General features: G+C 47.0%; 1 protein-coding gene across 3 annotated transcripts in view; it reads left to right on the top strand.

The window, feature by feature from the left end:
• LOC122929449 (CD209 antigen-like protein C) overlaps window positions 1-26,993 on the top strand; it is an 87,303-nt gene that overhangs the window by 30,878 nt on the left and 29,432 nt on the right. The window contains exons 2-6 of one of the 3 annotated variants that reach the window (XM_044283022.1): window positions 8,562-8,654; window positions 9,383-9,481; window positions 11,543-11,653; window positions 12,371-12,412; window positions 24,019-24,072. In XM_044283022.1, coding sequence (XP_044138957.1) covers window positions 8,562-8,654; window positions 9,383-9,481; window positions 11,543-11,653; window positions 12,371-12,412; window positions 24,019-24,072 — 399 coding nt within the window. Of the gene's footprint in view, window positions 1-8,561; window positions 8,655-9,382; window positions 9,482-11,542; window positions 11,654-12,370; window positions 12,413-24,015; window positions 24,073-26,993 lie in introns of all 3 variants that reach the window. The other 2 variants (XM_044283021.1, XM_044283023.1) reach the window with 2 other exon arrangements.

The following is a 26,993-nucleotide window of genomic DNA, read 5'->3' as shown; positions in this document are numbered from 1 at the left end:
CCTGCATAGGGTCCACAGGTGGAGCTGGCAATTCAGTTTCAGGAGACTCTGGCTCAATCTCCTCTGCCGCCGGTTCTCCTTCTATACAAGGCTTTAGACAATTTCTATGGACGATTTGAGAACCTTTACCCTCTCTGGAGACTTGGTAAATATGAGCTTCAGCATTAGGGATGGCAGAAATGATGTAGGGAATCCTTTCCCATTTACTGTCCAACATGTTGGTTCGGTGGTTGTTTTTCAACCATACCTTGTCTCCTAGAGCTAGGGGTTCGGCACGGGCAGCCTGGTCATAGTCTTTTTGTTGTCGTTCCCGAGTGTTCTCCATGCGTTCCTGAATGATCTCCTTAGCATTGAGGAGTCGTCTTTGGTGCTCCACTACCCAATCAGTCCTTGGCAGTGGGTTAATCACATCCGGCACTTGGACACCCAGGGAGTGATCCGCAGGCAACCTCCCTTGTCGGCCAAACATCAAATAGAACGGGGTGTAACCGGTGGAACAATGAATGGTGTTGTTATAAGTATACATAAGCTGTGGCAACAGAGTAGGCCAATCACCCCTCGTCTCAGGGGGTACTGCTCTCAGCATTTTAATGAGAGTTTGATTAATCTTTTCACAGAGTCCGTTACCTTGTGGATGATAGGCGGTGGTCCGGACTTTCTGGCAATTATGCAGCAGGCACATTTCTTGAAACAGCCGTGACTCAAACGCAGACCCTTGGTCAGTGAGGATTCTCTCTGGGCAGCCGTAGGGCAGAAGGAAATGCTTCCAGAACGCCTCTGCTGTAGTCTTAGCTGTCAGGTCTTTCACAGGCACTGCTACGACAAACTTAGTGAAGTGATTGATAATAGTCATGGCATAAGTATACCCTGAGCGACTCGGCTCCAACTTCACATGATCAATAGCAACAAGTTCTAAAGGAGTTTTACTTACAATAGGATGGAGAGGCGCCCTCTGGTCATGGCGGTCAGTTCACCCCACAGCACAGGCAGTGCATTCTCGGCACCATTTTTCAATATCTTCTCTCATCCCAATCCAATAGAATCTTCTGCGAATAGTGGCCTCAGTCTTCTGTACGCCGAAGTGTCCGGATTGGTTGTGATACATCTCCAACACCAGACTGGCATCTCAACGTGGTATGAGGATTTGATATATCCTATCACAGGACACTGGATCCAGACTCCTGAGCAACAGGCCTCTTTGAAGGAATAGCTGGTGGCGATGTCTCCACAGTCTCGCTAGTTCTGGGTCTGCACTCTTCCTGCGGATTCTCTCAGGGATTTTCCCACTGGTAAGGAAGTTGAGCAGTTCACCGAGGACTCTACTTTCGGACTGGAGCTTAATCCACCTTTCTTGGTCGCCTCTGGACTCCGGAATGTCTGATGAGGGGGGATCAGCAGCAGGGAGGTCTTCAGTGCGGATATTATCCTGCTGAGCGAATTTATTGTAGAACGCTGGCATTTCCACTTCTTCCCAAGCATCTTTTGGTTCATCTGGGGCTTCTGTAGTGGAAAGCCGCGACAGAGCATCAGCGTTATCGTTGGAGCAGCCTGCCCGGTATTTCACAGTGAAGTCATAGTTGGCAAGGCGGGAGGCCCATCTCTGCTCCAGTGCCCCTAATTTGGCTGTATTCAGATGCGCCAGGGGGTTATTGTCCGTGAAGGCAACAAATGGTGTGGCAGCGAGATAGTCTTTAAACTTTTCGGTCACAGCCCACACTGCAAGAAACTCCAGCTTGAAGGAACTGTAGTTCTGGTCGTTCTTCTCAGCTCCCTTCAGGGATCTGCTGGTGTAGGCAATTACCCTCTCTTTGTTATCTTGCACTTGAGCCAACACGGCCCCCAGGCCTCTTTTACTGGCATCTGTGTAGAGGTGGAATGGCTTCTGATAATCTGGGTAACCCAGAACAGGGGGTTCAGTCAACTTCTTCTTTAGGAGTTGAAAGGCAATTTTCCGTTCTTCGTTCCATTAAACAAGAATAGGAGTTTTTGGGCTCTTCTTTGGATGCCCCCTCAGGAGTTCCTGGATGGGATCCGCAATTTGTGCGAAATGCGGGATGAAACGCCTGTAATACCCTGCAAAACCGAGAAAGCTTCTCACCTCTTTCACGGTGGTAGGAGTAGGCCAGTTGCGGACAGCAGCAAGTTTATCAGGATCAGGCTGCACTCCTTCGGCACTGACAACGTGCCCTAGGTATTTGACCGCTGGTTTCAGCAGGTGGCACTTGGATGGCTTGATTTTGAGGCCATATTTAGTAAGAACTTGAAACACTTCACCCAGGTGTTTTAAATGGTCCTCATATGTCTTGGAGTATATAATGACGTCATCCAGGCATAACAGTACAGTCTCAAAATTCCTATGGCTTAAACAATGTTCCATCATCCTCTGGAACGTTCCTGGAGCGTTACACAGTCCAAACGGCATATAATTGAATTCAAACAGGCCCATAGGTGTAGTGAAAGCAGTCTTTTCTCGATCTTCTGGGGCCATGGGTACTTGCCAGTACCCACTGGTTAAGTCCAAGGTAGAGAAATAGGCTGACAACCCCAGGGCAGTCAAGGACTCCTCAATGCGTGGCAATGGATATGCATCTTTGTGGGTGATTTGATTAATTTTTCTGTAATCCACGCAGAACCTTATGCTGCCATCTTTTTTTCGAACAAGAACTAGGGGCGCAGCCCAGGGACTATGACTGTCCCAGATTATATTAGAGTCTTTCATCTCTTGTATCATCTCTTTAACAGACTGATAAGTAGTAGGTGGTATGGGTCTGTGTCTCTCCTTAATAGGAGGATGAGAGCCAGTGGGTATGGTGTGTTGAATTACACTGACCTCTCCGTAGTCCGTGGAGTGCTTGCTGAAAGCCTTGTGATGCTCTTTCACCAGATTTAGAACTCCTTCTATTTGCTCCTTCGGGGTGGATTCGTTCCCCACATGAAGTTCTTCCCACCAGGATGTTGTGGGGGTGCTGGCGGTGGTGCTGCTGCTCTGTGTGGTCTGGAACGTCTCCGTGGCAGGCAGACGGATCACATCCTGGAAAGACACTTGGAAAAGCTGAGCAACGGGGCAGTGCTTAAAAAGAGTAACGGGGTGATCACAAAAATTAATTAAACGTACAGGCACTTTACCTTGAGAAACGGTCACCAGACTCTTGGCTGTTTGCACAAAGGGATGATTCTCAATTTGAATAGGTTCCACTAGGGCTTGATAGTCCTGGCCCTAGATCCCTAACACAGCACGGCACCACAGGATGATCTGGGAATTTGGAGGCAGAATTACCGGCCGGTTTCTCCTCTTTTGTTGTGAACCTTTGTTGAGCACACAGCACACTGATAGTCTTTTGAATGACTCTTCTGGAAGCAGGCGAGGCTGAAGATAGTTTGATTCAATGCTTCAAGCACTTCGGAGTAACAATTTTTAAGGACATTAGTCCCTAGGATCACAGGGTGTCCTCCTTTATCTCCTGCTTGTACCACAATCACGCCTTGCTGTGGAAGGTGGCTTCTCCCACCTGAACAGTAGGTTCCCAATACCCATGGACTTTCACTGGCTTACCGTTGCTGGCAATGATATCTAGCCAGGACTCTGGTGGCTGGGTGAGGAGACTTGGATCCCAGAACTTGTCAAAGGCAGGTTGTTGAATGGTGGTGACCTGTGACCCAGTATCCAGCAGGGCTTCAAAGGGTATCCCGTTGATACATATTAAAATTTTTGGACGGGATCCTACATATTTAGGCATCCATCTTGGATCGTTTGGACCTACTGTTCTACCTCCCGAGGGGCGGTCCTCTGCCTCAGGGGTTGCCCGTTGTAACTGCCAGCACATTGATTCAGTATGTCCATATTTCTTACAATAGTGGCAGACAGGCTGCTTTCTACTTCTAGACCGGTAACTCGGTTGCCCATCAGGTTCTTTTGGATATACATCCCTATAGGCAGGTGGGAGTCTTGGAGGAAAAGGGCCTTCATCTTCCAGTAACAATGGTCTCTCCCACTCCTCTACTTTCTTGCACACTTTCTCTAAGCTTAGAGTAAGATGGTTCACTTGCTCCATTAGTGCTGCCACTACATGTTGTGTCCAGCTTGTCCAGAGCAAACTCGGTCAGTTGTGGCCACAAATCGAGTTTGGCTGCCCAGTAGTCCAGGGGATCTTCGATGTGGGGTGACAGGCTGCACTCCAAGTATGCCACAACCTGTTGGTTCAGGTTCTGCTCTAGGTCTAATTGCTTCTGCTGGTGAGTAGTTTCTTCAGGAGGCGGGTGAAGAAAACTGCTCATCAGCGACTCTAGACTTAAGTTGCTGCTGAAGGAGCTGGTACTGCTCCTGACCCCCCACCCCAGCAACTATTGCAGTCGAATGTGAGCGCAAAGGTCTCTCCCCCCGTTCAGACCTGCGAGAGGAGGACGATGGCGGACATAGGCAGCGGCCAACTGACTACATAGGATGTCTCGATAGTAGTTTAGTTTGTCTTCCCTCTCAGCAGGTGTAAAAAAGGCCCCCATTTTGGACCGGTAGCGAGGATCTAACATGGTGAAGAGCCAGTAGTCACCCCAAATGGTGATAATTCGGTGAGTTGCTCCTCCTCTCCTGTCACCTGTGTAGAAAAAATAGCCATTTCTCTATGCATTGCTTGTGCTCGAATGTCCTCCTCTAGTTCAGCCCCCACAGGGCTCATGTGGCCATGAGATGTAGTTGCCACATCTCCTGTCTCCTGTCCAGCCAGATTTAGCAGCATGTGCTTCAGGACATGAATCAGTGGAATTACGTTGTTCGTCCCGAAGTCCTGGCAACTGACAAATAAAGTGGCCACCTCAAAGGGCCCGAGCAAACGGCAGGTGTCACGCATGAGCTGCCACTGGCTAACATCAAAGTTACACAGGAGAGTACCTCTGTCCATCTGTACAATCAAGAAATCATTTCTGGCCTTTCTCTGTTCATATAATCGGCCCAACATATGGAGGGTGGAATTCCAATGGGTGGAAACGTCGAATATCCGCCTATGTTGGGGGATGCTGTTCTGCCGCTGTAGCTCAAGGAGGGTGTGCTTTGCAGTGTACGAGTGGCTGAAGTGCATGCAAAGTTTCCTGGGCATTTTCAGGATGTCTTGCAGATAGGGTGAAGACTTCAGGAACCGATTAACAACCATATTAAACACATGCGCCATGCCCTCCTTGACACAGGGTTGACACCGTGTTCTTCACGTTGTCAGTCTCCATGGTTCTGATTTTGACTATTTGAGGAGAAAGCCAGGATTCAATTTCTTGATGAATGATGCAGAGCAGTTCCTCCCCTGTGTGACAGTGCAGAACAGTGTGACAGTGCTGTGACGTGCACATGTGGTATGCTGGAGGAGCACTGTGAATTGTCCTTGCAGTGGAGGCTAAGGACACGGTGGAGGATGAGGAGGCAGAGGCGTACATTGCTGCAGGAACGTGGAGGCGGAAGCAGCATCACCTGGCCAAGTTGCTGGTGTGGCTGGGTAGGAACCACATTTATGCGGTTGGCTGTAAAGAACATATATTGTCCTTGACCGTAGTTACAGCTCCACACGTCGGCGCTGCCGTGCACTTTGGCAGACACTGACAGGCTCAAGGACTGGCCCACCTTCTGTTCTACATATGTGTGCAGGGCTGGTACTGCCTTTTTCGCAAAGAAATGATGGTTTGGGACTCTGCACCTCGGCTCGCCACAAGCCATCAGTTGTCTGAAAGGTGCAGAGTCCACCTCTTGGAAAGGGAGACACTGCAGCACCAGAAACTTAACCAGGAGCAGGCTCAGCTTCTGCGCCATTGGATGAGTGCACACATACTATTGTCTCTTTGCAATCTCTTTGGTAATCGATTGCTGATGGAATGACTGATGAGAAGTATGAGGAGGAGGAGCAGGAGCATCAGAACCAGCAGATGATGGGAAAGACAGACAGCTCCCTTCGGCTGAGGTAGTGGACTGCATGACATTGGGTGCATGCCACTGGGTAATGCAGCGGTTTCTGCGGCAGACTGGACCACCATATCGGAGCCATGGTTCTCCCAGGCCACTTTATGGTGACGCTGCATGTGTTGACGCAGGGCGGTGGTGCCAACATTGGCACCCTGGCCATGCTTCATCTTCTGCCCACATATTCGGCAAATGGCCATGTTCACCTCCTCTGGCGGCCTAACAAAAAATTGTCACACTGCCGAGTATGGCATTTTCCCCCCAACACTCCGAGCTGACTGCCTGCTACAGCTGCCTCTATGAAACCCTGCACCGCTACTTTTCGCGTAGTGGGTGGTCTACCCCGGGCACATTTGGCTCTCGACCGCCCACTGCTGCCACCCTGCTGACTCACACTGGGTGCTGGTCAAGACACGACTGCTAGATGCTAGATGATACCGGGAGTTCAGGCCTCTCGCTGCGACTCGTGCTGCCACCCCCCTCCCCTTCTTCTGCTGCCTGCGACAGAAACATTTTGGCCATACACCCCAAAAAAAATGAAATATAACAATCTCAATTCACTGCAGAATGGCTAATGGGACGTACATATCTTTCCGATTAACACACCCAGTAAATGACTGTAGTACAATGTAACTTCACCGCTGAACGGCAATTATGATATACCAGTATATTTTTTCATTTTTTTCCTATTAATACACCCCCCAAAAAATGGAAAACAATGTAAATCACTGTGAAAGCTGCCTTTATGTAAATTACTTTTGGATACATTGATGACCTGTGGATCTGCTTCAGTAAAGTACTGGGAGTTTTTTAAAAGCTCTAGTCTCCTTATTCAATATCATCATTACTACTACTCTCAACATTTGCACCTAGCGGTGCTGGCGTCACGAACACAGGGGCCCAGCCACCACAAGCACCCTAAACACCCCCACCATCAAGGGCACCTCAACTTCCATCTGGCTAATGTTCCCTGTAACCGAGAGTGCCCCGGAGGATTTTGTGCTGTCTTCCAATCCACTGCACGCCGGCCCCAAGGGACAACTTTACTGTGAGTACAACCATCCTCGACACCTTATCACGCACATTATCCCTAGGGTGTCCGGTCGTTGCAATTCACAGTCCACTGGGTACATGTGGTTCCAGCCCAGGCACACCAGCAACATGGCAGGTGATGGCAATGCCGCCTCTGTGCTGTAATGCTGAGATTTCTGTGCCAATGTACTCTTCTGCCTCCTCATCCTCCACCTTGTCCTCAGCCTCCCCTCTAGGCACGGTTCACAGTGGTCCTCCAGCATATCACCTAAGCTAGGCGTTGTCACGTGGTTCTGCACCTTGTTAGCCTTGGTGAACTGAGCCACACTGGGGAGGAACTGCCCTGCATCAATAAAGAAATCGAACACTGGCTGTCTCCTTGCCAACTGATGATAGGAACCATGGTTACTGATAACAGGAAGAACATTTGGTCTGTGCTGCATCAGGCAAGGCTGGGTCACATGCGCACATCTTCGATCTCATTGGCACCCGATTCCTCAAGAACTGCAAGGGCTGTTAGAAATGTCGAGGAAACTCTTACCGTGCGAAACACGCCCTCATTGATCTGCAAAGGCAAAATACTCTTCCGCCATATGTTAGACCGCCTGTATGAGCAGAGGAAGGCGGTCAACGATTTCTTAATACTGCAGACGGACAGGTTTACTCCCTGGTGTAATTTCCACGTTATCCAGTGGCAGCTCATGCGTGACACATGCCATTTGCTCAGGCCCTTTGAGGAGGCCATTTTATTTGTCAGTCAGCAGAACTACGGGATTGATTCCCTTCACATCCCGTTACTGTGAATCATGTGTTTTGAATTTTTTTCCATACGGCGATCACCTCACAGAAAATTTAAAAAGATATTTTAACAGTTCTGACTTTTTGGGATGTGGGGATACCTGATTTTTATTGTTTATATATTTTTATATGTAAAAGAAGTAAAGGGGGGTGATTTAAACTATTAATATTTTAATGTTTTAGGGGTTTTTTGTAACTTTTTATTTTAATAACTAGACCCTGGCTAGAACCTGGGATGTTTTGATCCCTTGTCCCATTCACTCTAATAGAGCTTTCTTAGGGTGAATGGCATTATACTACATGCCCTGCTGAGCTGTGCCTCGTGCGCAGCATGCAGTTTACCATGGCAGGCCTGGAAAACTTCAGAAGTGCCCTGCCTGCCATGGTAACTGATCAGAGCCTGATATTTCACTACGGGGGCTCCGATCGGAAGGCAGAGGGAGGCGCATCAATCTGCCTTACCTCACCGATGCCGCAATCGGAGTTGACTGCGGCATCTGAGGGGTTAAATGACGGGGTTTCGGCGGGATCGTTGCTCCCTGTTACTGAGGCTGGGTGTCTGCCATATGATACATCCAGCACTCACCGCGTATGGAGGAGGCTCACTGCAGCAGCTCCATACATTCCCTCAGTCAACGTGACATACAGGTATACCTGATTTTTCATGACAAATTAATTTGGAGCAAATCTAATTTCTTGTCACACTTCAAATTTTTTAAAACTTTGCTCATCTCTACTCATCACATACAGATGTTTGCTCTCTTTATTTATGCCATGATACATGTGTTTTCCTTAGAGCACAGTCACCAGGATAATGTGTATAAGAATATGGTTGAACTAGACAAAGAGCCAACACTGGCCAGAGCCATAGAAGCGTTGACAACCATGGGTAAAGTATCTTTCTTTACATTTATGAGACCATTTCTTTTCATTGCACCAAAGTCTTGATTACAGATCTACCTTTTTGTTTATGTAGCCCTTACAATCTACAATATGTCAGCATGGTTATAGACTACAAAAATAAACCCCTGTGTACCTAGCCTTTCTGCTGCCTGAGGCCAAAACGTAAAGGGCGCCCCCTCAATGCCAATTTCTTAACCTAACCCCTTCGCCACAATGAAAGCACTCATTGCCCATGGCCCTTCTGCTGCCCCCCTCTTGCCCCTACCTGATGCTGCCTGAGGCGATCGCCTCACCTGGCCTCATTGATGGTGCACCCCTGCCTGTGTAGTCTAATCCTTCAGTCTTGTGTTACTCCACTCCCGATGCACTTCAGCCCCCACAGTATATATGGGATGAAAAACAAAACTAGCGTCATGGCTTCTGTTTCGGAATGGATCCCAATGAGTCCTGATGGATCCCATTGATATAACTTTGTGTCCTAAAGGATTCTGTAGGCCTATCAGTAGATCAATAGGCTACACTAATGTGAACCATCTTCCAACCTAGAAGCAAAAAGTCCCTTGACCACTTGTAGAGGGTTTCAGCTGCTTCAGTTTTGATTTTTCAAGGTATATCACTGAAAATAAAAAATAAAAAGTTTAACCTTTCCAAAATCTGGAGTCTGTAAAACAAAAGAAAATGTGATATTTCATTAATAATGTCTCTCATTTTCAGACGACGATATCAGTGATGATGTGTATGTGAATGTGGATGATCTAAACAAAGAAGCAGAACTGAAGAGATCTAAGGAGAAGAAAACACCAAAAACCATGAGTAAAGCTTATTAAATATCCATTCTGAGCAGTCTGAAATAAAATGCGGTCATCGGGAGCAGGCAGTTCCGAGAACAGCCGCCGGGGGCCTTCATCGGGCTGTTCTCGAAACTGCCTGCTCCCAGTGACCGCATTTCATTTCAGACTGGCTCCCGACATAGGTAAGGGCTTACCTGTGCATCGCCGGACGGGTGAGTCTACCTTACTAAAGATGGCAACCCGCATGTGTTCGCTGGCGAACACTGTGAACTGACCATCGCTGAGTCTAGTCTAAACTTGTGCATCTGAACACAAATGCAAAATACATCTAGGTAGAAGATAAAATGATGGCGTTTAGTAATTTATAAAATACAGGGGGAAATGTATTAACACTGGGGTAGCAACCAATCAGATTCCACCTCTTATTTTTCAGAGCTCCTTTAGAAAATGAAAGGTAGAATCTGATTGGTTGCTAGGGGCAACTAAGCCAGTTTTCCTTTACACCAGTTGTGATAAATCTCCCTGACTGTGTCATCCATGAGTTCACATTATAAACCGTCGGCAGCACGTCCTAAACTCCATAGGGTGCCTCCACATGTGGCAGATTCTATTGAAGAAATACACTTGTACGGGTGTCAACGATGCCTCTACAAGTAATTTTACATTTTGCACACGACTGTATGGCTTTTTCTGTATTTTGTGGTCCGCAAAAAACAGGTCTGCAAAAAAATACGGATGACGTTCCGTTTTTTTGCGGAATGGAATAGCTGGCCCCTAATAGAACAGAACTATCCTTATCCGTTATGCGAACAATAATAGGACATATTCTATCTTTGAGCAGAATGGAAAAATGGAAATACGGAAACGGAAGGCATACAGAATACCTTCCTATTTTTTTGCGGATCCATTGAAATGAATGGTTCAGTATATGGTCCGTATACGGAATGCAAAAAACGGAACGTAAACGGAAAGAAAACCCGTTTGTGTGCAAGAGGTCTTAGGCTCCATTCACACGTCGCAACGTGTTTTGCGGACCGCACATTGCCGGCACTAATAGAATATGCCTGTTCTTGTCCGCAATTGCTGACGTGAGACATCACCTTTAACTGCTTAGGTTGTGGGGTAAGCAGCCTCTTATACATATGTCTTTTGGTCACTGATATGGTGGTCAGTGTATAGTGGACAGTAGTGGATGTTGGGCTCAGGGGGTTAGTAAGACCATAGGTGGCTAGGGTTAATAAGACCTTTGTTGGGTTGAATGCACAGCAGCCTGGTATAGGCAAGTGATAAAGTACAAAGTGAGGTACTCAATACTGGACTGTGGATCATCAGTATACCTCCAATATCAGGTGGATCATCAGTATACCTCCAATAGCCTCTCTGCTGCCTGAGCCGAAAACTTAAACTGCACTCCCCCTCCCCAATGCCAACTTCTTAACCTAACCCCTTCCCTTCAGCCCATGGTCCTTCGGCTGCCCCTCTCTTGCCCCTATCTGGTGCTGCCTGAGGCGATCGCCTCACCTGGCCTCATTGGTGGTGTCCACCTGTCCAATAAAGTGTATCTGACTGCTATGATGTGTATGCATTTACCGCAACCTATAAACTGAAGGGCCACAGTAGTTCTGGCTGTCTGGCCTTCAAAGAATAGGAATCCTAAAATCTAATGAGGCCTGGGGGTCTCATGAACAAGTATTTAATGGGGTCCTTCCTTTCTGATTGTGCTGGTAAAAAGACGAAAGAATACTGCACTTAGTGTAATATCCTGCATCACCTTTGGTTAGGACTGCTTGCTGCTTGCTCTGTGTTTGTCTTGACTCAGGCTGTTCCTATAATTTTTTTTCTTCTGCGCTTTACAGTGAAGGTCAGCTTTCTAAGACAGGTTGCTGTGTATAAGCACAAGCCCACCATAGGATAAATCTAAACTACAAGTCACCAAATGATAAGGAGGGGAAGGCTAGCACCATGTTTGGGTTGTGCCAAAAGAAAGACCTAATGCTTGTATATCTCGAGTACAATATTGTATTACTCTAGGTCACTAGACAAGAACTCACTATTGTGCTGAAATTCTTCTCCTTTATTTCAGAAGTGTCAACCAGAATAGCCACAAAGGCACGGTTAATTCTAGCAGCTTTGATATTTCTATTTATCATGTTCCTCTTTTTGATTGTCATCACAAGTCTCCTGTTAAAATACTGTAAGTTTTGGTTATTGTGTTTTCGTCTTCTTCGTCTTCCTCTTCTTCTAGTTCTTATTTGGGTAGAACACAAGGCAAAGGGTTCCCTTCTCTGATGAGTCGGGTTTTCTGCTTCATCAAATAGATGTTCATTGGTATGTCATCGAGAACAAAAACCCTGCAAAAATTGCTGGTAGGACACATGCTGGTGGTGGAAGTGCTATGGTCTGGGGAATGTTTTTGTGGCATTCTCTAGGCTCCGCTCATCCACGTGGAAGGCACTCTCAACCAATTTGGCTAGGAATCCATACTTACAGATCACATACACCCCATATATGCTGATTGTCTTCCATGGGACAGATGGGATTTTCCACCAAGAGAATATGACATGCTAGTAATGTCCAACATTGGTTGGAAGAGCCTGACCAAAACATCCAAGTACTACCCTGGCCTCCTAATTCCCCAGACCGAAACCCAATTGAGCCTCTGTGGGAACACCTCGATGGTTGTGTTTGCTCTATGGATCCTCCCCCAGGCACCCTCCAGCAGCTGTGTGATGCACTGCAGTCAGCATGGCTCCAGATACCTGTGACAACCTACCAGGACCTTACTGAGTCACCCCCAGCCCTCTCTAGCTGCTGGAAACTGCACATAGCGGTTACTCTAGCTATTAGGTGGTGGTCATAATAATGTGACTCCACTGTGTAGTTTTTCACTTATCTGCTCTTAATTCCACAGATTTGGCAATGAGTGAAGAGATGTCACATCAGAAGAATCATGGTAAGCATTCTCTACTCTATGTTGCACTATGTACTTTTAGTATCGTACCTCCAACATACTCTTGGTAGATTATAGATTTCTGAATCTAGAGAAGATGAATGTAAAGATAGATAGAAAATAGATAGATAGATAGATAAATATATAGATACAGATGAAATAGATTCCTAAAGGTCTATGTCAGTGAAGGGGATCAATGCTAATATCCCTGGTGGTCTAGGGTAAAGACTAACATGTGCATCATGAGATCATTAAAGTCATGTTTCTGTTTCTTGCAGGGGGGGTTAATAGTGATTTATGGAGATGTATGCTAGTGAAGTCAATGATAATATCCCTGGTGGTCTGGGGTATAGAATAGGTTAACTCCTGCTAGCACCAGTACTGAAAGTTGCTGGAATACTCTTTCTGGCTTCAGCTTTTTGTTAACTTCCCTGTGGTTTAGGTTTATAAGATTTACACTTCATTGCAGTAGATAACCACCACCTACTACAACCCCAACAAGAACTATTATCTTCATGTACAGTTCCAGTCCATTCAAGTCAACCTTCTTACCTTAAAGGAGGTTTCCAGGGTGTTGGATCAGCTTTTATAAGGGCTGTGGTGCTTGTATAAGCTACAGTTTTTTTAATTTTTAACTCAGTGATCGACCTGCACACCTTCTCCTTAGTGGTAGCAATGCAAGGTTTTGCAGTGTCATCCCATTACCCACTACTAAACAGTGGTGCAGGGTATTGCAAGGTAACCGAGAAAAAGTTTGATGAGGGTGTAGTGTTCACACAAGTGCTGCAGTCCCTTCAAACAGCTGATCGTTGGTGGAGCCAATAGTCCGACTCCCAACAATCTAGTATTGGCCTGTCATTAGAATTGCCTATCAATATGCTGATCCTGTAATACCCTCTTAACCATACAAACAGGAAAAATAATCATATGTGCTCTTACACCTCTGTTAACGGTGTGCGAGCTGATATACTGTAAATGTCTTAACTAATAAGTAACTCACGTGTTTCTCATTTGCTCTGTCTTAAGAAAAGAGATTGGAGATTACTTTTAGTTACTTTTAGCATCAGAGTCTGTGAACATGAAATTGCAGCAAGCCCCTGAGGAGCCAGAGCGGAGGAAGGCAGTGGTACTTTGGCTGAAGAAAGTCTATCACAGTGGATTTCCTCACACGGTTGCTCCCTAGGGCCATTGCATTGACAGGAAGGTGCACCCTTTTTTCCCTTGGGGCACTTTCTGGTTTTAGGGCTCCAGCCAGATGGTAGTTGGGGTGCCCTTGCTGTTAACATTTGTATGGGTGAAAGGCAGGGCGTGTAGGGTGTGCAATGGCTGACATTTCCTTTCTCTCTCCCTCTTTCTTAAGAAGTATTTCAATCTAAAGATGACTCTCTCTTGGTAGATAATGCAGAGATGGTTGGTCTGTGTAGCGGAAGGCCTAGGTCTGAGAAGTGGTGCACATGGACTTTGCCCCCTATCTCCTTCCCTGCTAACACTAGACTCCACAATTAGACTAAGCTAGGGGTAGAGCTTCCCTCAGGACCATGATAGAGTTTATCTCCATCACTTCCATACATTACCATACTGGGGACCCAAAGCATAAAATGACTTAACAAAAATGAACAAAACAATTTGTAAGTACCTACTGCTCTGGGGTACTGCAGAGTAAATTTGGAAATGTGAGGGTAAGGCCACATGTACAGTTTTTTTAAAGAAGTTTTTTAAGCCCAAACCAAGAGTGGATTCAAAAAGGAGAAGTCATATCTGCAGGGGTGCATCTAGCCTTCCTGCTGTCTGAGGCAAAAACTGAAATGGCGCCCCTCCCTCCCTAATGCCAATTTCTTAACCTCAGCTCTTCCCTTCAGCCCATGGCCCTTCGGCTGCCCCTCTCTTGCCCCCACCTGGTGCTGCCTGAGGCGATCGCCTCACCTGATCTCATTGGTGGTGCACCCCTGCATATCTGTCTCTTATACTTTTGCACCTTTTGGGGTCTACACCTGGCTGTGGCTTCCAAAATTGCAACAAAAAAAAAAGTTTCATGTGTGGCGGTACCTTCACAGATCTGGAGACTACTATAGATGGAATCAATTTGTCCAGTTCTATATTCTCACAAAACTGGAGTGACTTACAGTTTTGAGAGTCTGCAGGGAGAAGCAATTGCCAAAAGTTAAAGGTAATGCGTGTCTATGAGCATCCAGCTTACACATATACATGACGATATATGACTAGAGAGGAGTTAATCAATTCTAAACTAATCATTATTTAGATTCATCACACATTTTACATTCTTCTGTCAAATGAATCTGAAGTTTTGGTGATTTGTTTTGGACAAATCGTTCAAAACTGTGATCGACATTGTACTTTTACAGGAAGACAGGGCAGGGAGGATGAAGACAGAGGACCACATGTGCGGCGGACTCGACCGTGGCCAGGGGTCCCCTTTTAGTGACGGAATAAATATTTTGTCGTGACGCCAGTTGCAGTGAAGCAGCAAGGACACAGGGCCCCTTTTAGTGTTGTGGTGGTACCCAGGTGTAGGAATGCCAGAGTGGTGTAGGGTGGCCTAACTGTCCCTTAATGGTGTTGCACTTGTCACTGTGCTCCTACCTGGATACGATGGACCCCGGGCAGTGTTGTCCAAAGCAGAGCAAAGGGGTAGTTGGTAAAGGGGATGAAGAAATAAATCGAGTCCAGACCTTGTATATAGTAGAACAGCAGCTTTACTTTCAATGAATGTTTCTCCAAACAGTTTACAGGCTTTGTCTTGGTTTCCAGCAGGCGATAGCATGAACTGTAGCAGGCAAACTCCTCTGTGCTACATCAGTCGCACTCAGGCTCCGCTGTGCTAACAGGCTGGCTATGGAACTCAGCTTCTTCTTTATGCTGTACTTCACTTTATGTGGTCTGGTCTGTCTCTAACTTTATCCAGGGAATCTATACCTCCTGGCTTCAGAGGCTCTTTGCTTTGGCCTCCAGATCCAGCTGAGCTGAAGGTGCTCAAGCTGGCCTAGACAGGGCTCATCCAACAGGGACGGGCTCCTGCTTCCTCCCCCATGCAGGGGGTACTCTCCACTGACTTCTATCTAACTAGTCTCCACACTCTCTTAGGGATAGTTAGAATGGAAAGAAGGCTTCCATTCGAGATAAAATAGCTCTGCCATTTATGCCGCCATCTGCTGGTGAACCATGGAAATATGAATACACCTTTGATGACATGAGGTTAACCATAGGAGATAGTAGCAAGGCGCAGAGGTGGTAACGGCACTCTGGGGCGTTTCACATGGTCATGACTGATGAGCTTGCCCATGATGCTTTGTAGGCAGCCTGTCAGCCAGACATGGGCAGGATATTGGCTGGTCTATAAGGGTCTTTGGTAGCTCAGAGGCACAGACACCACCAGGGGAGGATTAGTAAGGTGGCCCTAGAAAAAAACTAGAAGTGGCCTCATGTTGTAGGTGGGACTAAAATGATAGAAGACAGGACAACAAAAATAAGCAGGTACAACAGAAGTAGACAGGGCCTGCAGTACCAAAGTACTGATGCAGCAGAATCAAATACCACAGTGCAGCACAAAATACTGACACCCTCTCCACAATATTCAACTGTATCATCGTCCTGAGGATGGTAATGCAGTTGAGTTCAGGAGGGCAACTGCAGCCGTTGAGCATCAGATCATTATGTACCTGGCCAGCGGCCTTTAGGAGAGCTTGGGTGGCCCTCTGGACATCGGCCCACTGGGAAATTTCCCTGTAGGGTCTATGGCCAATCCACCACTGTCAGCTCAGCCAGTGATCTGAGAGGATGTGTTTGCCATGTGCTGGCAGACACTAACTACAGAGACAAGCCAGCCATATTATGGTGTTGAAGGGGCAGTGCATTGAGTGTAAAGGCGCATTTACATGCACCGAGAAACCAGTGGTCGGGAAGGAAGTGCTCCTTCCCGACAGTCGGCTGCTCGTTCAGTGTGCTGTGTATTTACATGCAGTGATCACCTCCACAGTATGAGAACGTGGGATTGCTATTGTGATCGCTCGTCCTCATACTGCTGCATGCACCATATTGCAAGGATCTGTACACAATTCCTGGAAGCTGAAAACATCCCAGTTCTTGCATGGCCAGCATACTCATGGACAGCATGTTTGGGATGCTCTGGATCGGCGTATACAACAGCGTGTTCCAGTTCCTGCCAATATTCTGCAACTTCTCACAGCTATTGAAGAGGAGTGGACCAACATTCCACAGGCCACAATCAACAACCTGATCAACTCTATGCGATAGAGATGTGTGGCACTGCGTGAGGCAAAGGGTGGCCACACCAGATACTAACTGGTTTTCTGCCCCCCCCCCCCCTCACACTAAGGCAAAACTGTGCACATTTCAATGGTCTTTTATTGTGGGCAGTCTAAGGCACACCTGTGCAATATTCATGCTGTCTAATCAGCACCTTGATATTCCACACCTGTGAGGTGGGATGGATTATCTCAGCAACGGAGAAGTGCTCACTAACACAGATTTAGACAGATTTGTGAACACTATTTGAGAGTAATGGGTCTTTTGTGTATGTAGAAAATGTTTCAGATCTTTGAGTTCAGCTCATGCAAAATGGGAGCAAAACCAAAAGTGTCGCATTTATATTTTTGTTCAGTGTATAATTGCACAGTTTGATGCATTTCAGTGCGCCAGTACCAGTGTGTTTATAGCAGGACACAATTAATTGCCGGGCCCACTCTGTTCCTCCTCTCAGAATATGGCCTGCTTGCCAATTTGTCAAAATCGGACCCAAAACTAATTTCAAGAAATTTTCCCCTCTCTATATTTGACATGTGACAGCTGCAGATAGTCACTACCCTTATGAGGACAGTGATTGGCTCCGGTAGTCATGTGCCATTTACCAGCAGATCCCTACTGCAGTTTGTAAATGACTGGACCAGCGCTGCTGGGAATGACTTTGGAGAAAGAGGTGAATATAAGATAACGGTTTATTTATGCTCTTGCAGGGTTTGTAGTTAGATACTAGTTATCTTGGAAAATCCCTTTAATACCAAATGTAGGATGGTACTGGATTACAGAAACAGACCAGGACCTAGAAGCAGGAGTATAGACACCAGTAAAGTAGTGTAGGACATACAGTATCTAAGGACAGCAGATCGGAACTAAACATAGTAACTGAGGATTAAGACAGGAGCCTTGTCAGGAATAGCCAGTAGGCAAAACTAGGAAGAAACTAGAGAAATTATTTTGAGGCAGAATCCACATGACTAGGGTATTGGTTAGACTGCTCGGGTCTTCCTACCCCTTACCCCTCTTATCCCCCATTTACAAATAAGAGTCAGACTCAAGAATCGGATCAAATTCGGCCACAGCAGCCGTTTTATTACATAACATAACAGAACATTAATAATTTAACATTAACTCCCAATAGACCGAGTAAATGACGGCGGAGGTCCTAGAAGCCCACATAAGATAAACTACCAAAACCAACTGGCAACTCCATCTTGCCCCCAGCCGATGAACGCCAGCTCAGAGGCACCAGCTGATGGGCGCCTAATCCTCGATTCCTGATAACCGATGAGAGTCCAGCCCCACCCGTGGGGGCCCTCCCATTCTCCACTAACACCATATCCACCAACTTCTAGGACCTCCCACCGCCAACAGCGCCCAACTTGACCACCTTAAGAATGCGTGTTCCTCCACATCCTCAGGGCTACCTCAATACCACCCTGGATTCCTAACGCCCATAAATCAATTCCCACCACATTAAGGTGCACACCATACGCCCTCCAAAATTCGCCTACTCAATCCTCCAGCTCTGAATGCCGCACAGCGACCGCCCCATTCCTAGCCACAAATCTGCCGACCACCCTGTTAACCTTAATGCGGGCCTTATTCAACCTGTCCACTGACCTTGCACCCCTCCACGTCCGCCTAGGCACAATATCTGACCAAACCGTAACCATACGCGGAAACAACGCCCATAACCTCAGTAAGTCGAATTTAATATCCCAAACAGGGTGGTCGGCAGATTTGTGGCTAGGAATGGGGCGGTCGCTGTGCGGCATTCAGAGCTGGAGGATTGAGTAGGCGAATTTTGGAGGGCGTATGGTGTGCACCTTAATGTGGTGGGAATCAACTCCCTGAACGGCCACGCCCCCAGATCATTTCCCCCAACGTGTAACACCAAAACGTCTGGGGGGCGATCTAAGCGCACAAACCTATGCACCTCCCTCAACACCCCGCCCAAAGCATACCTCTCATCCCGAGCCACCGCAACACCGCTACCTCGTGTGCAAAACCCAATTGCCGCCGATTCGGTCGGACATCCGCTCTTATTGCCCCCCAGAACACGTGTCCCAGTATCCACACCAAGGCCGTCTGCGAACCTATAATGAAACAACAACAAAAAGCAGCCGCATTACCAAACAGGAAAAACATCCCACACCAATCACAATCTCCCTATCCTCACATAAGAGCGGAATCGGATAGACTCCCAGCGCCCTATTTTCTTTATCACCTCCTAACTCAATCCCCATCGCGCCGCCTCCATCGCAGCCCCGATCCTGAAAGAGTGCCCTGTATAACCTACAGAATCAATCCCCAATACTTTCAGGTACCGCTTAAAAATTGCCAGGAATTGGAACCGAGACAGGAATGACCCGTCTTCGTGTCTCAGGAAAGGCTCAATCCCTATACCCTTCCCACCTTCTTACTCCCGCAAACACCTGATCGGACAAAGCATACATCCCGGAACCTCAAACAGAGACAAATGCCTTCCCCTGCCCTCACAATCCGTTTTAGATTTCCGGATGCGTATTTCCCCTCGATCCACATACAAATCCACATCCTCCGAACGCAAACCCCCTGCCTTAGTTACACTACTGCTTACCAATTCCCCCAACCGAAACACCCCAAAAAACGCTAATGAAAAAGCAGCTTTAAATAAACTAACCTCCCATCTAGACCTACAAACTGCCTCCAACTGAGCCCCAATATCAATCAACTACTGAAACGACACCGGTCTTCTAGTATCCTCAGCCCGTTTTTCTCTTCTCCACCCCCTTAATAACTGCCTCACCAAAAACGTTTTCGTAAAATCTGTATGACCCCTCAACCGAAACCCAAACGCCAACCCAGTCACACACCAATTTAACTGTGCAACTGACCACCCTTCCTCCCTAATGTGACCCAAAAATAACAATAAAGCCATCTCCCAGTCCTCTTTCTGCATCCCTAACTGTACACACCACCTCTCCCAATCCACCCATGCATTACCGTACGCAGCCCAGGTGCCAGGACACAAGGATGCCCGAACCAGCCCCATTACCGTTCCTCCAAGATTTCCCACAGACAAGCTGGACAATCCAACCCCTCGGCTTCCGCCTCCGGCACCAGTTGACGAAATCGCTCCCACTGCAAATGAGAAAGGGCATCCGCAGTACAGTTAGAAACTCCCGGAACATGAACCGCCACTATCCACGCATTGATGGACAAACATCTGAGCACTAAAAACTGCAACAGCTTCACCACTGGAGGAGATGACGTGGAAAGACTATTAATTGCTTGCACTACCCCCATATTGTCACAATGGAACCGAACTTTTTTGTTCGCAAATTTCTCCTCCCACAGCACCACTGGCATCACAATTGGAAACAGTTCAAGCAGCGCCAAATTCCTAACCCAACCCTTAGTAACCCAAGAATCAGGCCACCTTCCCGCACACCATTGCCCCTGACAGTATGCCCCAAAACCAAACCCCCGGCCGCATCGGAAAACAGCTCAAAGTCAACATTACTCACCCCCCCCCCCATCACCAACGTCTTCCCATTATAAACTTCTAAAAACCTTGACCAAACATCCAAGTCCCCCCGTAACTCCTTACCCAACCGAATAAAATGATAGGGCGCTTTAACCCCTGCCGTTGCGAGCGCCAAACGCCTGCAAAAAATCCTCCCCATCGGCATGACCCTACATGCAAAATTAAGTTTTCCCAACAAAGATTGTAATTCCCTTAACCTAATTTTTGCCGCCGGTTTCGCCTTACTAACTTCCAATCTTAAATTTGTTAACTTATCCTCTGGCAGCCTGCACTCCATTTCCTCCGTGTCAATCAAGATTCTCAAAAAACACAACTCAGTTGACGGCCCCTCTGTCTTATCCTCCACCAACGGAATCCCGAACTCCCCAAAAACCGACTGCACCGTATGCAACAACAACGAACACACCCTTGAACTCGCCGGGCCTAGACACAAAAAATAGTCTAAATACGGACACCTCAACTATTACCCATTCAAGAAACGAACTAAATGCCTCAAAATAGGCGCACAACAAGGAGCACCCCATCGGCAAACACCTATCCACAAAATAACGCCCCTCCCAACAACAACCCAACAGGTGCATACTTTCCGGATGCACCGGCAACAAACAAAACGCCGCCTCAATATCGATTTTTGCTAGCAACGTCCCAGGGCCCAACTTCCGTACCCAATCCACAGCCGCATCAAATGACGTATAAACCACTGAACATAATTCAGGATCAATACCATCATTGACCGACGCCCCTTTTGGAAAGGACAGGTGATGAATGAGCCGAAACTTATTTGGCTCTTTTTTGGGAACCACCCCCAACGGTGACACCCGCAGGTTCGCCAGAGGCGGGACGGGAAACGGCCCCGCCATTCTACCCAGCATCACCTCCTTGGCCAATTTCTCGGAAAATACCTAGCGTTCCCTCAAAACACACGTACAACTCTCCCCGTGCACCGTCATCCACTTTAGGCCTATCCTCCTGTCCCCCAGCCTGAGTCTGTACTGACGCTGACCCAACTGACCTAAAACTCGCCCCGCGTCCGTCCCCCCGACCCCCACACCCCAAGCCGGCAGCGGCGATGCTCCCCCCGCCCCGACACCCGACAACCACCCAGCTAATCCGCCCAAAAGCTGTCCCAAGCCCCTTCCAACCTCCTCTGGACGTCCCGCTCCCCTGACGCCCCCCGGACAGCTCCAGCATAGACAAAAGAGGACCCCATGATATCTCACCAGGACGCACGGGTGATAATCCTGTATCCAGACGCTCCTGCCCGCCAACAGGACGATCACTAGATGTACTTGCCGCACTGCATCTGTCTTCTGACCGCACTGCTCCCACTCCATTAGTATCGCTCCAGCTTCTATCTAACATGGCGACAGTCACATGGGGGTGTGTCCTTCAACTACCTCACTGGCAGCATGGGGCCTGTGCACGTCCTGGGGAGCCTCCTGCACAGCCCGTCCTACAGCAGACCCTCTCCCTCGCTGAGTGGACCTCCCAGAGCCGGAACACCTAGGAGAATCCACAGACCCTGGTCCTGATCCAGCCAACACTGCTGCAGAGAGCGGGGGAAGGGGGGTTAAATCCCCGCTCTGCTCAGAGGCCCACTGCTGCATCAGATTCCTCCCACGGCGGGAGCGCCTACCTGAAGCCTGCTGCGCCGCTCCCCGCCGTGGAGGGTCCCCGGAGGGGCTCCGCAATCGGCGCCTGACCCGTGACTCGTCTGGGCTCAATCGCGTCGGCGGTCGGACCTGCCGCGGCCGTCTAGCCCGTTCATCAGGGATCACCGCCGCCACTGGGAGTCCCTGAAGCAGGCCTCCTAACTGTTCCCTCAACCTGGGTCCCCGGGCCTCTGCTTCCATCCTAATCTGGGCCAGCATTTCGTCAACCGACATGGTGAGTGAGTCAGGTAAGTTCAGTTGGCTAACCGCCCAAACAAAATGGCACCTGAAACCCTCCTCACTTCCACTTTATATAACCCCCACCACACCCCCTTAGTTACCCCGGCAACACCCTCCACCTCCCGGCTACCGGCCTATTAACCCCTTTTAATGCCCAACTCCTCGCCAACCAAACCAGCGTCATGCTGGCCTCCCTTTAGCTCCGGCCTCACTTGAACAGAGGACCACATGGCCCTTTCAGGAACACACAGTGAATTCTATGCTGACCCTGAATGAGGGATATGGCTCCAATATACTGTATAGTAGATGTTGGTTAACACATTAGAAGCAGATACATATAGTAGCTCAGAATCAGAGAAGAGTTTAACCATGGTATTGCTGGAGCAGCTAGGTGTGGCCGAGCAATAAAGACAGAATCACACAGAAGTAAAACAGAAACAAATGCAAACTAGAATAGGCCACCAGGAACAAATGTCATCCTTCGAGAGGTAATATCGCTTACAGTACAGTTCCTGACAGCTTGGTCTACTATTGTAATGTGACTTATCAGAGAGAGTTTAATATTATGGATTACTGTACCCAACCCTTAAGTTTGAGTTTTTCGGTGTAAGCAGTTCATTTAGGTTATCTACTGGGTCACCTATTTTGTTAACCACCTTACCTTGACTTAAAGACAAAATATAACATGCAGTTCTATATTGCTAGCTTACCATTACAACATATGTAAAACCAATATGAATTAAAGGATTGTCTCATCAGAGAGATTGGTGGCATGTTGTTAGGTTATACTACCAATGTTAGATAGGGACCTGCACCTATCTTGGAAGAGATGGGACCCGCACCTATCTTCAGAATGGGACCCCAGAAATGAGCCATACCCGCTCTGCCGCTTTCCAATCATTTCTGTGAGACTGACAAAAATAGCCATGCATTTGCTCAACTATCTCCGGTAGTCCCATAGAATTGAATAGAGCTATGGGCACGGTTGTGCAGTACAATTTCCATTTGTTTGTATTTGACTTTCGAAAATAGCCGAGCGTGTTTGCCTGACTATTTACAGAACTCCCATAAAAGTGAATAGAGAGAACACTGTGTATGTGAGGTATACTCTTCTTCACTTTCGGAGATAGGTGTGGGTCTCAGAGGTAGAACCCAAACCTATCCTAGCAATATGCTGCCGAGGTCTCAGTTGTGACAACCCCTTTAACATGAAATACTATTATTAGCTGGAAGGAGACGAGGTCTTTGAAGACGTTTTTGTTTTTGAAGCCCTTAAGTCTCAGATGCTGTCTGATGGTTATGGGGCTGCAGTCAGCACCAGTAAGGGCCTTAATTTGGGTCGAGGATCGTCCAGTGTCTTGACGGACAGCCAATTGGATCCTCCGGCTCAGTGCTGATGAAATTTTTGGGGGTCTTCCACTTGACTTTTTTGTTCCATAACCCTCAGGATCATTTAAGAATTGAAGAAATTCCAAATGACTGTCTTACTGCGTCCCACCTCAGCAGCGATGGCGCGCTGTGAGAGACCCTGCTTATGCAGTTCAACAACCGGACCACATTCAAAAAGGGAGAGTTTTTTTTCCTTTGCCATCACAGCGTGTGACTACCTGACAGAAAATGACAATTAATCCACATCTTTGCACAGATTTGGCCTTTTAAAGGCATGTGGTCCTAAACTATGGATCAGCTGAAAAACAGCCTGTTTCAGTTTATTTGTTGTTTTCATTAAATTGAATGCTCAAAAAATGTTTTGTCTCCCTACCATTTCTTCTTGTTGCATGTTGAAGCTCTACTTGTAACCTTGTTAAGATCCAGCCATGCTAAATATGATTTTTTTGCCATTTTTCAAGTGGTCTTGAACTTTTGATCAGGACTGTATTAAAGGATATTTTCATTTTTTTCTCCAGCAGACGATCAACAACAGATGGTCCTTGAAGATGTCAAAACAGTTAAAAATAATTTAGGTGGGTCCTTTAAAAGATCTTGAACAATGTAATTTATAAGTTTTAATATCAAAGTCGCTCATCTCTTGCTGTATTACTAGATAATCAATATGTGTATCCCGGTAAACCATTCAGGCAACAGGCAATTGATGACCACTAATGGTAACCATAATTGTGCCGAAAAGGATTGTCCTCCAATTTTTCAGAGACCCATCTCCACTGAGTTCAACCATTTACATGGTCATATTTTTCCCTTCCAGGATTGGAACATGGAATAGGCACAAATCTTCCCATGATATTTTTCCTCTGTAGATTTCCCTCCTGAGGTTGGCTTTCAAATACTGATGCAAAATACTAACCAAATACTGACCGCATGAAAGTGACCTTACTCCTGAGACCTGGTAATTAGTGTGTGACTACTATTTATTCAACTCGCACCATGCCCTATCACTCACAAGTGTACAGGAAGCTGAGATATAGGGAGCTGTTTGTAGTCTACAGAAACATTGAAAAACCACTTGGCAAATAAGGTTTAACATAGATTAATGTAAATGCAGCATATATGCATCTGGGTAATCATTTAAATAGGGTAAATATAAATGTAGATATAATATAGGGGTGGCATAAGTGTTGGGGCTGGCGCAAGGGCAAAAGTCATCTGAGGCTACTTTCACACTAGCGTTTTTGCTGGATCCGGCAGGGTTCAGCAAAAACGCTTCTGTTACTGATAATACAACCATCTGCATCCGTTATGAACGGATCCGGTTGTATTATTTTTAGCATGGCCAAGACAGATCCGTCATGAACTCCATTGAAAGTCAATAGGGGACAGATCCGTTTTCTATTGTGTCAGAGAAAACGGATCCGTCATGACCCCCAATGCAAGTCAATGGGGACGGATCCATTTTCTCTGACACAATAAAAAACGGATCCGCCCCCCATTAACTGTCTTGCTCCGCATCCCAGCATGGAAAGCAAACCGCAGCATGCTGCGGTTTGCTCTCCGGTATGAGAACGGAATGGAATGCATTTTGGAGCACTCCGTTCTGTTCAGTTACGTTTTGTCCCCATTGACAATGAATGGGATCTCAATACCGGAAAATATTAACCCTAGTGTGAAAGTAGCCTTAGACTGTGTCATCATTGGCAAAGTGTCCTGCAGTTAGACAGGTCAGGAGACAGGTATGCTATATGAGCTACTCAAACAGCCCTGCTAACTATTCAGTTACCATATTCATTGTATTTATTTTCATTTCATCTGCCCTTTTACCCCTCCATTGTATTCTATCCACATCAGTTTCTCATCCTTCCCTCACTTATTACAGTTTACATGAATTACCGTATTCACCTTCTGAATCAACTTAACCCATTATGTCCCAGTGTGCAGCACAAAAAAAAACACTTTAAAAATCGGTAAACCATCTGCTGTTTCTCTTAATCCTTTTTCTTTAAACTTCAAGAGAGATCTCTCTTACTGATTCCACCTTCTTTCTTCTATTGCTAATTTTACCTACTTCCCCATCACACATAGAAATCATGTTAACCTCATTAACACATTGTGTCTCCTCTTCCTTCTTTTAACTTTGTGCTTGGGAACCCTTGGTCAGTGTGCAACAAATACTCCTATATTCTTAAAGGGAGTCTTTTACCTCCATATGGCCATATACAGCGCTTACATGGCTCTGTAGCAGACCTATACAGGGTTGTAACGGTACCTTTGTTCTTTTCTTTAGACTTGCACCAGCAGGAAAAACAAAATTTAATTCATATGCAAATGAGGGCTCGCAAGTGCCCAGGGGCGGCATTCAGTGTGTAGGTGCCCAGGCTGCTCTGCCTTCTTTTCACTTTACTCCTCCCCAGCCTCTGCCTTTGCCCGCCCTCCAAGTCCTTTACATCATCGCTAGGTCCGGCCAAGATCCCACACCTGTGCACTGCTTCGCCACGCTGGGGCATGCGCACGGTGATGCCCATTGGGGGCACTGCATCGCCTCACCTAGTGGTCATGCCCTCGGCCAGAGCTAGCGATGACGGAAAGGACTTGGAGGGCGGGCAAAGGCAGAGACTGGGGAGGAGCAAAGTGAAAAGAAGGCAGAGCAGCCTGGGCACCTACACACTGAACGCCGCCCCTGGGCACTTGCGAGTGCTAATTTGCATATGAATGAAACTTCGTTTTTTTCCTGCTTGTGCAAGTCTACAGAAAAGATCCTGTATAGGTGTGCTACAGAGCCATGTAAGCACTGTATATGGCCATATGGAGGTGACAGACTCCCTTTAACTTCTTTCTTTCAATATCGCTTAACCTTCCCGAAGATAAGGTTAACCAAATTTTGCATTCATCAATCTGACACTGCTTCCCTTGCTGCTTTATCTCATAGTGGTTTACATTTTTCTCATACCTCCAAACCTAAACAGGTATGGTGAAGTAGGCATGCTTCTTCACCCCCAGTGCACCTTCCAGGTTATCCCCCCCATTATCATCACTAACATTCTCATCTTTTGAGGTCTACACCAACACTGTCAGACTCTTCCACCCATTCTCCTTGTGAGTGGCAGCTGTCTACTGCTCCCCTATCTCACCCCGATTTCCTTGATCACAGGAATATACTTAATCTGGTCCTTATCTGACTCACCTCAGTTTGTGACTTTACTACTGTATCTCTCCTCCCCTGCTCTCTGATCATAAGTGTGTTTCTATCACTGTCGGGAATTCTCATCCTTCTGAGGGTTCTTTTACCTATCACACAAACAAAAAACTATATGCAATTAATGCTTTTTTTTACTGTGGCAAACAGCAAAAACTCTTATTGTTGTTGCCCTGATCCAGTCTCATCTTGATTAGTAGAACTCATTCTTAATCCGTTTTTCACTCACTAAACTCAAGCTTCTCCAATCTATCCTGAATGCAGCAGCCAGGCTCATCTATAGCTACACAGGCAGCTACA

The sequence above is a fragment of the Bufo gargarizans genome, chromosome 2 (genome assembly GCF_014858855.1).
Source record: "Bufo gargarizans isolate SCDJY-AF-19 chromosome 2, ASM1485885v1, whole genome shotgun sequence".
Classification (NCBI taxonomy): domain Eukaryota; kingdom Metazoa; phylum Chordata; class Amphibia; order Anura; family Bufonidae; genus Bufo; species Bufo gargarizans.
This window is presented reverse-complemented; position numbering and strand designations above follow the sequence as displayed.